Here is a 14,081-nt window from a genome sequence, read left to right as displayed (position 1 = left end):
AAGAGAAAGATGGAAGGAGAAGAGCGTGGGGTTGTTGGGGGGTTCTGTTTTTCTGCGTTTTGCAGGCTGCGATGGGATGGGGAGAGAAAGGGAAAGGGAAAAGGAAAGGGAGGGAGGTCGCGTGAGGGAGACGAGAGCGTGGGGAGATTGAGGGAGAGAGCGAGAGATCGTGGCTGGCTTGGGGATTTTTTGGCGTCTGTTTTCTGGGTTCTGTCGAGAGGAAGGGAAAGGGAAAGGGAGGGAAGTCGCGTGAGGGAGACGAGAGCGTGGGGAGATTGAGGGAGAGAGCGAGAGAGCACGGGGAGAGGGTCGCGTGGGCGTGAGGTTTCTGGAAAACGCGTGAGGGCGCTTTCTGGGGGGCATCTGTTCTTCCTGGGCATGGGGTCATGTGGGGAAGAAGAGAAGGGAAGGGGGTCGCGGGTCGGGTATTAGGTGTTGGGTCGGAGCGGGTATGGGGCTGGGTTGAAGGGTAATTTTTTATTTAAATGTTTTGGGCCGTCTGAATGGGGAAGAAGTGGGCTGGGATATTTGGAAGGGTGGGCTGCTGAAGAAAAGGGAGATTTGGGCCTGGGCGTTGGGCTGGAAAAGGAATGGGTTTAAGATATACATATATACATATACATATATGTATATACATATATGTATATATGTACATATATTTTATTTTCGCAAGATTTAAAAAACTAATTAACTCATACCGACGCGGATCAAAATTGGGTGTCAACACACCTCTCTCCCACTCTCTACCCTCTCTCGATCGCCTTCTCCTCCCTCCCCATTTTCACTCGCCTCTCTCCTCCCCCTCCCAATATCTCTTTCCATATATACAAATACATATGTAATATACAATTATCTAACCAATATACATATACAATTCACCTTTCTCCCACTCTTTTCCCCCCTCTCTCTCACTCTCTCCCAGTCTCAATCGCATCTCTCCTCCATATAACATGTAGCTACAAATTGTAATCATCAAACTATAGCTATTGAGAGTAATTAATTATTTTTAAGTGGCTATATGTGAAAGTTTTCCTGCTTTTGGGCCATATTTCTTTTAAGCCCAGGAAGAGAGTGATGAATTTTTGGACATCTTATATCGGCCCAAATTTTGCTTTACTTGTTGATCTTTGGCACAATTTTGTTACACTATTGAGCTAGTAGAATGGTGGGCAAATCTCAACGAGGACGTTGTGTCCCTAATGAACGGCGAGTTGATGAGGGTAGACCATACGTGACTGGTAGACTTTTAGGTTGACAAGCTTTCGAAGATAAAATAACACGTGATTTATTAGGATAATCTTGCACCAAATTGAGAATTAAAAGTGAAGAGCTTTATAATAGTTCAAACTCACATGGATGTATAAAAAGACAAATTTGTGCATGTCTATGGACTTGGATTTTGACAAAAAGAATAATGAAATAAATTGACAATCATAAGTGAAGTTTAAAATTCAAATCATAGAAGCAAAAACACTATATAATGTTTTCTTTTTTCATACTTGTTAGCTACGATATATCAAACGCTTATCATCATGTTAAAAGTTATAACTGATACTAAAAACACGATTTTATTTTTTAACTAAGTTCACGATTCAAACATCATGTTCCATCATGAATCCAACCCGGACCATCCAGCTCCTCATGAACCTTGTTATAGGCCAGGATGTTAATATTAATTACAGAACAATACTATTGCAAATCAACATAACGTTAAACAACGAAACCTCGTCCTTGTCTGTTTGTCATGTCTTCAAGTTTTGAAAATTGAAATGACTTGCATGGTTATTATTTGTCTAAGTACTAATTGACAACTCATATCTAACCACCTTTTAAAATGTGATAAAACTATAATAGTATTAACAATGATATTAGTGCATGTTAATACTGAAGGAACGTGTGGAGAATATGATTAACTAATAAAATTGTATTCTGTCTAACAATTTAATTTTTTAGGTGAGACAACCACGGACTTCAACAATTATAAAGTAGGATAAATTAGTTGTATACATAGAATAAATATCAGATTAAATTTTTCTTTTTCATTTTCAAAACTCTAACTTATATTATTATATATAAATTAATTGTTTTATAACCTAATTACTTTTAAAAATTTTGGAATATCAATCCAATCATGCATTCATTGTTTTTGCCTTAATTGCAACGACTTTAGCACATTATTAAGGCGTTTGGACACATTGATAGATTTGAAACCAGGGTTTGAAATCATGTTGATTGTAGTCTCTATCACGATAATAAAAATAGCTTTTAACGACAATTATAATAACAAAGAATGCTAAGGTGTAAAGATTTTATAACCAGCCTTAGTTAGTTGGATCATTAAATCTGCAATGTTGTTATATGCTTTAAGGATTTTTAAAAAATGTTAATTGCTTTGAAAAATAAATTTAGCGATAGTTAAATTGCTGCAGTTAATTTATTGTTGTTAAAAATTATTTTTGGATATAACATATATATAATCACAAGTATTCCACCTTCATGAGTCAACTTTTAAAGTTGAGTTAGATTTATAGATAAAACTTATTTTAGAACATTAATAATAGGGGCACTGATTTATCCCCATTTGGAGTGAATTACATACCATCCTACATAGATGACGCGAGAAATAACTTTTCTTAGACGCGTAACACTAAAAGTGTTAATAAATAGAACAAAGGGGGTCCTTTTCTTTTCATTAATTATATGTTTCGTTGTTTTTCCTCACACTCACCCACACCCAATCTGATATATTCTATTATTATAATAGCATGAATGAGTCTTTTTCAAACAAAAAATAACACAAATTAAACAAATCAAACTTTTAACGAATAACATAAATCGATAAACTTTTTCTCAAAATTCGATCACATATAACTCAAAAGTAAAACGTTAAAGCACATGACTATCCTCGAGGAATTGTAAACTTGATATCTAGAATAGTAAAATATTTTACAAATCAATGCATGGACATCATATATAACTAACCTCAATTGCTCAAATTCTCTAAAATATTACTATATTTGTGTTGGATCATCCAAAATGGAACTATTTCTAGAGAATTCAACGCACACTTGATAACATTATTATTAGAGTCCAAGCTACACTATAAACTAACATTTTAGCCAACACACATGATATCATCAGTTATTCTAATTAATGCTTCAAACTTATTATTTGCTAGCTAGATAGAATTACACTTGCAATATTTCAGCAAGAAACAATATTATATTATATTGTTGGACTAGCTAGCCCTATTCCTTAATGCCAGTGGCTTTAATAGGGAAAAGTTCTAGGGTTTCAAGAGGCTTGTTACTACTGCAAGATGGAATAGAAATAGGGCCCATATCTGTCATCATCAAGATCCAACCTTGAACATTTGTTCTCATCATGCCATTTTCTATGACACAGTGCTTTGGAAAATCAACATTCCCCATGTTGTTCATCATTTGAGTTGATGATGATGATGTGTCTTTTCCTTCACCCTAAACAAATGAGAAAGTTTATCGGTAATTTATGTGACAGTATTTAATAAGACACGAAGTTTTAAGTAAAGAAATTTAAATTTGTGGTCTAACATAGGAATCATAGATATATCAAAGATAACATGAGTATTTTAAGAATTAACTTATTCCTAAGTACATACAGATATAATCTTTTTTAAACTAACTAAAATAAAGGGACTTTAGGGATATCTTTGTCATTTTATATTATTTTATCATGGAATAATTAATACTGATAGTGTTATTTAATCCTCTGACAAAAATAATTTATTTCAATACTAGTTACTAATCATGACCTAACTTATCCTATTAGTAACTTCACAAAGGGATTATAAGACAATATTTTATATGTTCACTTTTATTTGCCCATCAATGATGTCCGATTAAATTTGAATCCACTTTGGGAACTCTCATTATTAGAGGGAGGGGTGGGATGGGAGGGTAAAGTGCTCCTTTCCAAAGACGATCCATATCCAAGAGGACTCGTACTCGTACTCGAGATCTCTAGTTAAAAATGAAAAAGTATTTATTATTCTACTACAATTTTTTTTGATATTTATATAATTATTTAATACTAAAGATATATAAGGCGGTAAACAAATATCATTGCCGTTTTATATTAGTTGCCCTTCGTTGATCTGACACCCCCCTTTAAGGTTAATCTTAATTTGAGTATTATACCAAATTAACCTTGTTAATAATGTTTTGAACTACTAAAGTTGCTTATTGTTATTTTATGTAGTTATTCAACACTAAAGGTAGCATGAGGGAGAAAAAACAACTTGGTTTTGTTAAAATGGTCTAGTAAAATAAAATATCTATTTTTGGTATAAAAATTCTAATAAGATGAAGTAATAAAAGTTCTTCATGTGGACAAATAAAATGAAATAGAGTTAATACTTTAAAATTTCATTAGTGTATTATCTATACTTGTCCAACATACCAAACGATTTACGGAGATAGAAGTAGTGCATAGATATAGTATATATGTACCTGATGAACCAATATGGAAGGTGATTGAGGGTAAAGTGTATGAAAAGTACTAGGAGGGAAATTGTATTCAAGATTACTATTGGTGTTTTGAGTTGTGTGAAATTGATGAGGAACATCATCATCACTAGTATTTTTGTGGATTTTGTGAAGCATCATCAATTCTTTTCTGAGTTTTTGCCTGTCCCTAGCTTTGTGATTTTGAAACCAATAAAATACATTCTTGCATTGAATCTTTCCATAAAGAGAAAGATGAGTTGTTATCTTTTGTACTTGACTAGATGTTGGATTTCTCAAACCTTTTCTATACAAATCTTGTAGAATCATAAGTTGTTGTGGTGTTGGACTCCATCTTGGTCTAGGCATATTCAATATTATACAACTTTTTACTCTTTTTTTTTGTTTGTTTTGTGTGTTTCTGAGGTAATATATGTTCTTTGGTTTCTATAAAGGGTAATATATATATATATATTGTAAATAGAAGACAAAAGATTTAATGGTGGTCCTAATAATGGGGTTGTCATGCTGATGTAGCTATATAAGTACTTTGATGTATTCAATGATTCTTGCTCCCTCCGTTTCAAATTATTTGATGTTATTTGACTTGAAATAAAATTTAAACTTCTTATAAAAAGTTAAAATTTAAGTGATATAAAATAAATCGTAGATATCTTTATATGACTATGAATTATCTCGATAAATGAAAAATATATATATTTTTTTAAACGGATTAAAAAGAAAAGTGTGATAGAGATGGACGAAGTATGATAGTGGAAGAGTCATTTACTAGGTTAGTTGTTGATTTCGTCATCATCGTCTCTATATTTACTCATCTGACAATGAATTATGGAAAAATACAGCAATGGAGAATTATGGTAGTGAGGAAAAAGATCTTCCTTTTTATTTAAAAATAAATAAATAAATAAATAAGATCGATAGTACGTATGTGTTTAATGTGGAGCCTACTATACTAATAGGCCTACTACGAACTCTCTTACTATTAATGCAAAATTATCTCGGGAATTGTGATGAAACGATAGAAATTTTTTAAACTATTGATAAAAGATTTAAGCTTTATTTTGTAATAAAATTTAAAATTTCAGAATATTATTAATAAAGTTAGTTAACTAAGGAAAGTGCTAAATAATCAAAAAAAGAAAATTTAAAAAATTACAAGTTTTTTTTCTTCATTTTTTTAGTTAAAAGAATAAAAATATTTTAAAATATAAAATAACATAGAAAAAATATCATCCTGATAAAAAAAAAACAAAAAAACACCTTTAATAAAAGCTTTTATAATAAATATATTCGGTTAAGCAAATCAAATAATTGAAAAATAGTTTCTAACTATTTGCTAAAATAATGATGATTGTGTAAAAATTCGAACTCTAAAATCAAGACAATTTGGACTGCCTAATTTTTTGGTCAATGTTGAAGGCAAGCCACACGGTCTAGCTAGGTTTTCATTATAGCACTATATTTTCTCCTAAAAAGTTAATTACAATTACCATAAATTAGGATCTTTTAGATTAGGCTTAGAAATTATTGGTACATATGTTTGAGGGTTAAATAGGGTTTGAAGGGCAGACATGAGTCAACTCATTTTTTTTTCAGTACTTCTTCGATTTCATATTATTTGATCGATATTGATATGATACATAGTTAATAAAGTCTGAATTAGAGATATACTTTACTAATTTAACTTTGTTATTAATATTTCAGAAACATAAAATTTGACTATATTAATATTCAATTTAGCTCGTAGAAAAAATTTACTATAGCTATATATAAAATCAAATAATATGAGACGGAGAAATTACTCAAAACAAAAAAGTTTCCCATAGTAGAAAGTTACATTGCATTCCTTTTTGAATATTTACTCAAAGTAGATCACCCAATTCCACCTCATAAACTCACCGTGAGACTTATCATGGAGATTGCAGTAAATTTTTTATTTTTTTTTACATATTATATGTATAAAAGCCTTTTTAAAAATATATTATTTGTCCATTTTTATTACATGTACGTACGTGTCACTTGTTTGTTTATTAGATAAAATGAAAAATGTTAATGAGTTTATAACTCAAATGATTTTCCAATATATCGATTTTGTTTTTTTTAATCCAATTCTTCTATTTAATTTATCACATTATTGATATAAGAATAGTTCGATCCACACGTGAAGTCGTGATTCAAAGTGATGACATGTGTTTTAAGAGTATTGATGACCTACACCTAAGAGAGATGTCAATCGTAATCTCATTAATTTTTAAATAAGAATACTTGTTACGTGTCAACTATCTCGTTAAATAAAAAAGAAATATGTATGAGTTTATACATAAGCTAAATGAACTCTCTAATCACCTATCAAACTAATATTTTGGATTTAATTCTTGAAACTAATATGAAATACTCTATAGTTATTTAAGTATTAAAATTGAAATAAATCATAATTTCAATTGGACCACAAGTCCTTAGTTTGAGCTGATAACATAAGGTTTTAATTAGGTTTTGAGTTTTTGCCATCTTGTATACACAATTTTTGTGGTTGATGTGTAAGTAACACGTTCAATCCTCCCATAATTAGTAATAAGAAAGTAATACATACACCTACCTAGAGTAGCTACGAATAATCACATTTAATTAATTATTTATTGTCCTTTCATTGATAGGACAAAGCTCGTATAATTAAAGGAAATGAGAATTATTTGGCATTAATTAAATAGAAAAAGAAATTCTACATCCTTTGCGTGAAAAATGATGAGTATTTATTGGTAGAAAATGAAGATCTCTGGTAAAAAGAAATTACAATCGAACTACATGTTTATATGTACATTATATATTGATTAATTATTTTTTAATTAATCCTTAAATTTATTTAAACGTTTAAATTGTTAGAATTAGAGATATTTTAAAATTAATTATTTTACTATGCATGAGTATTTTATTCCATCACTATTCACAAAAATGATGAGTACTTATCTGTAGAAAATGAAGATCTTTCGTAAAAAGAAATTACAATCGAACTACATGCTTATATGTACATTATATATTGATTAATTATTTTTTAATTAATCCCTAAATTAATTTAAACGTTTAAGTTGTTAGGATTAGAAACAAGATATTTCGGGATTAATTATTTTACTATGTATGAGTATTTTATTCCATCACTATTCACAAAAATGATGAGATAAATAATCTAAGGACTACTTAATACCTTCAATCATACGTCGAGTAAAATGATCCTACATTTTATCCTCGAGTTATTATACCTCATACCTAACGATTCTTTAGAAATGTCATATTTCATTTACCGATACTTATATTTATAACATGTTTCCTCTTACGCAGACATGACTCTTTCTTTATCTTTTTATATAAAATGAGTGATAGTAAAATTCAGTCCAACTATCCAATATGTTTTGATACCATATTAAAATATGTGATCATCGCATAATTTTAAAAAATTTGAATCGTTAAAAAATGTACATTTTTATTTACTTTTAAAAATATATTTTATTTGCTATGGTCGGCCAAATTTAGTTCGTCGACTTAATAAGTAGGTTTAATTGCATTAAATGAGATTGTATTATACAAAAAATCAAATATACAGCCTCCTTTTTTTTGCAGCCAATTAATTAAAGGCGGCTAAATAATGTGTGTTGTGTTATTTGCTAATCTCAGCGCGTAACTCTTCTCTCTCCGACATATCTTTTCATTAATTTCTCTACTCTCTTTGCATTCATTAGCACAATATGTGTAAGTTACATTTTTAATTCATCACCAATATTCATAAATAATGAGCAACTTATACGTCGAAAATATTTCGAAAATAATTTATCTATATTTATAAAGCAATAAGATAATTTATATTTTTGAAAATTATGTCTCTATCTTTATAAGACAATAATAATAATCTGTATATTCAGATTTTAATTATGAATTTTATTGAATATTGTATTATTATTGTTGTGTAATTTCTTCTTTAATTTTAAATGTTAGACTTTCTTAAAGAATAATGATTAATAATTTAATTTTAGATCTTGAAAAATAAATATTATAATTAAAAAATAAATAGAAAAAGATGTAATATTTTTTCTTAATATATTAAAAATAAAAAGTTAAAGCAAAGATTTATTTTTAAAATAGTAATTAAACTTATATAGATAAACATGATGGTTATTGATTTATTCTTATGTCCATACAATAATATGCACTCTATTTGAGAATTTACTCGATCGTTCCTTATTATTAAATTTACATCATTCTAATTTATGTATAATATATTCTGTATACATAGTTATTTAATTAATATTTAATTAAGTTTTTTGTTAAATATAAAAAGATATACTTTTTTGCACTAATTAAAATAAAATGAATTATATGAACTGAAACATAAAAAATATGATGTTCTTTGTTGCAAGCACCTTTAAGTAATTATAAATTAAAAATTAATTTATCTTTATCTCCTTCAGTGAATATGCACTATATTAATGATAAGATTAAGTTACTTTTAGTGATATTTGAAAATTATAATATTAATGAACAATCACTTGTTTGAATTTTCGTTTTGGTGTTGCTTTCTTCTTTTATGATTTGATATTTTTTTAAATATTTATAATAATTCTATCATAACACTTTTTAAATATAATAAATTGAATATATTTTGAAAAGAAAATGTATTGACAAATATATATAATTAATAATATTAGTAAATTATAAAATATATGATAAATTATTTTCAAATTCTTTAAATTAAATAAATACTTATAAAAAACTATTATTAATATGGCAGACAAATAAAAGTAGATGATCAAGTATTTGAAAATCATAATATCAACCAATAATGAACATTTGTTTGAATTCTTCAATTTTAACTAGATTTTGGTTGCGTAATTAATACCGATTACTTTCAACAACATTTAATATTAAGGGCTAAATGGGATAAAATTATTTAATGTCATCTTGACTTAGAGTTTCTCCATTTTAAAATACATATGGTTCTTATTGGACATATTTATTGTGTTATAATTATAAGAAAAAATATTTATTTATTTCTCATTTTACTCTTGAAGTAATTATTTTTGAATACTAGGAACACTTTTAAGTTATAACACAAAATTAAAGTTAAATATTCGATGAATAAAAATAGTCAAATGTTCCTCTAGTTAATATTTTAAGGAATGCGTAAACTAAAAATATAATAAGTATTTTGAGAGGAGTGGAGTAAATTAATGAAAAAAATACTCCCTTTATTTATATATATTTGTCTATATTTAATTTGATATATCTCCCAAGAAGCAATAAATAAAGTAATAATTTTATTGTATCACCCCTAAATTATAATATATTGAAAAATTAATTGAAAATAATATAGTACTTGATAATAAGGGTAAAACAAGTATAAAATAATTAATTATCTCTTGATTTTTTAAATTGAATAAGTGAAAACGAAGAAATGTCTATTTTTATTTGTTTCATGTATTAAAAGTAGATGTTTTATTTGTCTATTTTAGAAAATTAAGCGATAAGAATCGGTTAGTTTCTAATCATCCTCATTATTAACTATACTTAGAGCCTAATTGACATTACTCAACACTTTTTTAAAATAATTTTTTTTAGAAAAATGCTTTTGAAAAAGCAAATTGTGTTTAACGATTAATTCATTTGAAAAATGTTTTTGATAAGCAAATTGTGTTTAAATATTTTTTTTAAATAAAAGTACTTTGGGAGTCAAGTGATGAAAAAGGACAAGAATCAATGCACTTTTAATATTAAGATTATTTATAAAAAAAATATTTTATATATTTATTATAAATATTTTAATTAAATTATTATTTTTATTAAATTGAAATATGCAAATTCAAATTTTCAATCAATTTTCACGTAGACTAGTTAAAATATTAAATATTGGTATAATATTAATATAGTGATTTAATTATAATTAAAAATATCAAGTAAAATAAATCTAAAATTATTTCACAAATTAAATCCACAACAAAATAAATAAATATAAAAAATATATTGATAAATATGTATATATGGTAGATATATTTTCGTCTTTCAAAAAATAATTTTCTGCTTCTACTTGTTATATTTTTAAAGCAGGAAATTTAACTTTCTCCTAATCGTAAGAAAAAATAAATTGTTTCTGCTTCCATTCAAAAACACTTTTATTGATTTATTTTTTCTCTATCCTCCCTACAGTAATACCGAACAAGCTCTTAGTTTCAATACATTTCCTAGATTATTGAATTTATAACTATATTCAAAGGATAATATATTATAATTATCATTCTATTTATTGTTCTTTAAAAAGTGCGTCAAGTTAATACTTGTTAAATAAAAAAAAAGGTAGAAGTACTTTATAAATATATTAATTATGTGATCAATATCTTTTTTTTATTAGTATATAAATTAAAATTCCAGATACAACAACTTCATTCACTCATTAATTAACCCAGATTTCATAATGATGAATTTGACCAGTGTGGTGCTGTTTACTCTATACTTTTTTCTTTTTTGAAAATTAGGGCCTATAGAAAAGTAAAGAGATATAAATATCTGAATTACAGAGTTGTACTTCTACAAAATGCATGAGAAGTCAAATCACTTTATATAGTAAATACATTATTAGATGATAAGTAATATTTTAAGTCAGTTTAGGTTAAGTGTCCCATTTTAATAAGGAATGGATAATTGGTGATCCTAATTAAGAGCTAGTTATTGTAGTTGCATAAGGCCTTATAAGGTTCACAAGACTTACATATATTATATTATGTACGCTTTAGTTATTAAAGAAGTTTGATTATGCGAAAAATTGTTAAGATTTTCATATCGAAAATGGGATGGATGTATAATTAGTTTTATTATATATTCTTGGAATATTTTCACCCTAATAACTACATCTTGGAATTGAGTTAGGCAGTTAGCTAAAATGGTATTTCATGGTAAATGTTTATTTATGAGGATGAATTAGACTTTGATTAAATAGTTTCAAATTAAAACTAGAAAATGAAAATAGGTATTTCATGGTAAATGTTTATTTAGGAGGATGAATTGGTCTTTGAATGCTTAAAACATAAGGGAATGTTTTATTTTTAATGCAAAACTTTTGATTACAAATCGAATTTTTTATATAAATATCAAATATTTGATACGAAATGAAAAAAGAAACGCTTAAAATGTTGAAGCTATCGTGTGATAATATGTCATATATATTATTTGAACAACACATATATGTTATGTATATTTTGTCTTTTTTCTGTTTTATATCTAGACTTGTATATAACTTTTGAGAATAAAAATATTGTACATAATGTGAATATTTCATCGAGAACTTTGCTTTTAGTTTAAAACGATTAATATGTAGAATCAAAACAAGTAATACCAAAAAAATATCTAATGAAAAATTATTTCATTTTCAATTTCAGAGATAGTAGAGAAAATCTCGTCCCTTTTTTGTGTTAATTCACATCAATGAATTTCAAATTCGTGAGATCCTATTTCTTTCATCTCTCAAACCCAAACAAGAACCACCTTATGGAGTTATATTGCAACAAATCTTTTTTTATTGCTTCTACGTTCTTAGGAGTCATAACCTCTATCATAATTCAAATGAAATTAAAAGACTTGTTACTCACATTTTTCAATTGAATTATGGAAAGAATTCAATCACTACTAATAGATAACTTCTATTATTTATACATCAATGATATCGATGATAAATGAATTTATCATCATAAATATATAGTATCATTTGAAGTATATATTTCATTTGATTATTATAAAAAAAAAAGTTAATTTAATAATTTTGCGTAACTAGGAAGATATAAATATCACTTTAAATAAGAATTAGGAGGGAAGTTAATAGCTTATCCGGTTAATTGAATTATGTATTTGATTTGTCCGAATAACTTTAAGGTATATTTGATTTATTTACTTTACTCGTTTGATATTTTAAAAATTGATTGTCATACAATTATTTTTTTTTTATGTTTTATCCTTAATATTAATTATTTTTCTTTAAATTAATTTTAGAAAATAAAATTATACATAAATTAATATAAATATTATAATAAAACAAACATGTAGCGTTTAAAGTTCAAAATGATTATTAATAAAAAGATGCAAGTAAAATTAAGAGCAACTTACAAAAATGACTACATTTATAGGGTTACTGAAGTTTAATAGCTATAAATATGCTATTTACTAGAAATGACTACACTTTATGTCAATTTCTAGCTGCATGTTTGTATTAAATATTATTTTCTTTTATTATTATTATTATTTATACAATACACTAAATAAGATATGATATGTTACCATAACTTCCAAGTACCAACCATTTATTATGTTCCTGAATTTTTCTTTATTAAATTACCAACTAATAATTATATATTGTATGAAAATATGATTGATTCACATAATACAAAAGGTTGTATTTATATTCCTAAATACAATATATTCACTAAATATTAATCATAAAAATATTCGTAAAATTTTGAATATAAAAGTTTATTCATGTCTTTTCTCGTTATATTTTTGCATATATTTTTATTTTTTATTTATTTATACACTAATACAATTGTAATTACAATAAATAAATAAGAAAAATGTATTACTTGTACAATTAACATATGAATACTTTGAATCAAATTGGTGTTTTTATTTATAAAACTTAAAGTATTAATATATCAAGGATACAAGTATTTATAAAAATTTAATGTATTAATACATCAAACAAGGTAAAGTAGTACAATTTTAGAATATGAATACAACAATTTGAAAAATGAATACACTATTGTTAACCAAAAAATGAATACACCAATATACTATAATATGAATACACAGTTGCTAAATAAGAAAATGAAAAAACAATAGAATGTGTATATATCAAAGTGCGTAACTATTCGACTATATAAAAAATCAAAAAAAAAACATCGATCTATTTTTTGTAAAGTTTTCTATAATACTTGAGGCTTGACGTTAACTTAGGTATTTATTTATAAAAATATAGTATTGATGAATCTAACTATACTTGTATTGCCTAATCAAATTGAATAAATTACTTATGTATCCAAATATATTTGTATTCACAATCACCATTTTATTAATACTACAATACAAATATCTATGCATATAAGTATTATTAAATATAAACATTTGACATTTGATTTAACCACAGATATAAGTATAAATATAAGTATAATAACTTGAACTACAAAAATCACTACTACAATCATACAATAAGATCTTGTATCAGAAGGAATCGGGGGAATACCAAAAAATCTGTATTATAATTTTTCCTAAAATGAATGTATTATTACCAAATATAATACAACAAGTACAAGTAATTAACGAAGAGTATTTATTGACATGTCCCAAAAAAAAAACGTGACGTTGTGATTACTTAATTGAGTGGTTGATCTACAAATATTTCAGCAATGTCATCATTTCTGCTTCTGTTATTGTTCTATCAATTTAATGTGTCTCTGTTTGAGTGGCTCAAATTAGGGATCTATAGTTAATGCTTCTACGTACAAAAATTCAATTCGCGTTAGCAAATGATAAAAGTAAATAATTTATTCGCTA

General features: G+C 26.4%; 1 protein-coding gene across 1 annotated transcript; it reads right to left on the bottom strand.

Annotated features, from left to right (window-relative positions):
• Positions 1-2,904: 2,904 nt before the first annotated feature.
• LOC101266096 (WUSCHEL-related homeobox 3-like) lies at positions 2,905-4,926 on the bottom strand. Its single transcript, XM_004251403.5, has 2 exons — positions 4,491-4,926; positions 2,905-3,479 (listed from the first exon to the last, which is right to left on the bottom strand). The coding sequence occupies exons 1-2, from the start codon at positions 4,851-4,853 to the stop codon at positions 3,249-3,251; spliced, it is 594 nt and encodes a 197-aa protein (XP_004251451.1). The 5' UTR covers positions 4,854-4,926; the 3' UTR covers positions 2,905-3,248.
• Positions 4,927-14,081: the final 9,155 nt, after the last annotated feature.

This window comes from Solanum lycopersicum, chromosome 11 (assembly GCF_036512215.1).
Source record: "Solanum lycopersicum chromosome 11, SLM_r2.1".
Classification (NCBI taxonomy): domain Eukaryota; kingdom Viridiplantae; phylum Streptophyta; class Magnoliopsida; order Solanales; family Solanaceae; genus Solanum; species Solanum lycopersicum.
The sequence above is the reverse complement of the archived record's forward strand: the minus strand, read 5'-3'. Positions and strand labels throughout refer to the sequence as shown.

Excerpts from the sequence above, each read along its gene's own strand:
- LOC101266096 (XM_004251403.5), bottom strand. The coding sequence starts at position 4,853 with ATGCCTAGACCAAGATGGAGTCCAACACCACAACAACTTATGATTCTA. Across the intron at positions 3,480-4,490 it reads CTTCCATATTGGTTCATCAG|GGTGAAGGAAAAGACACATC; the intron begins GTACATATATAC and ends TCATTTGTTTAG.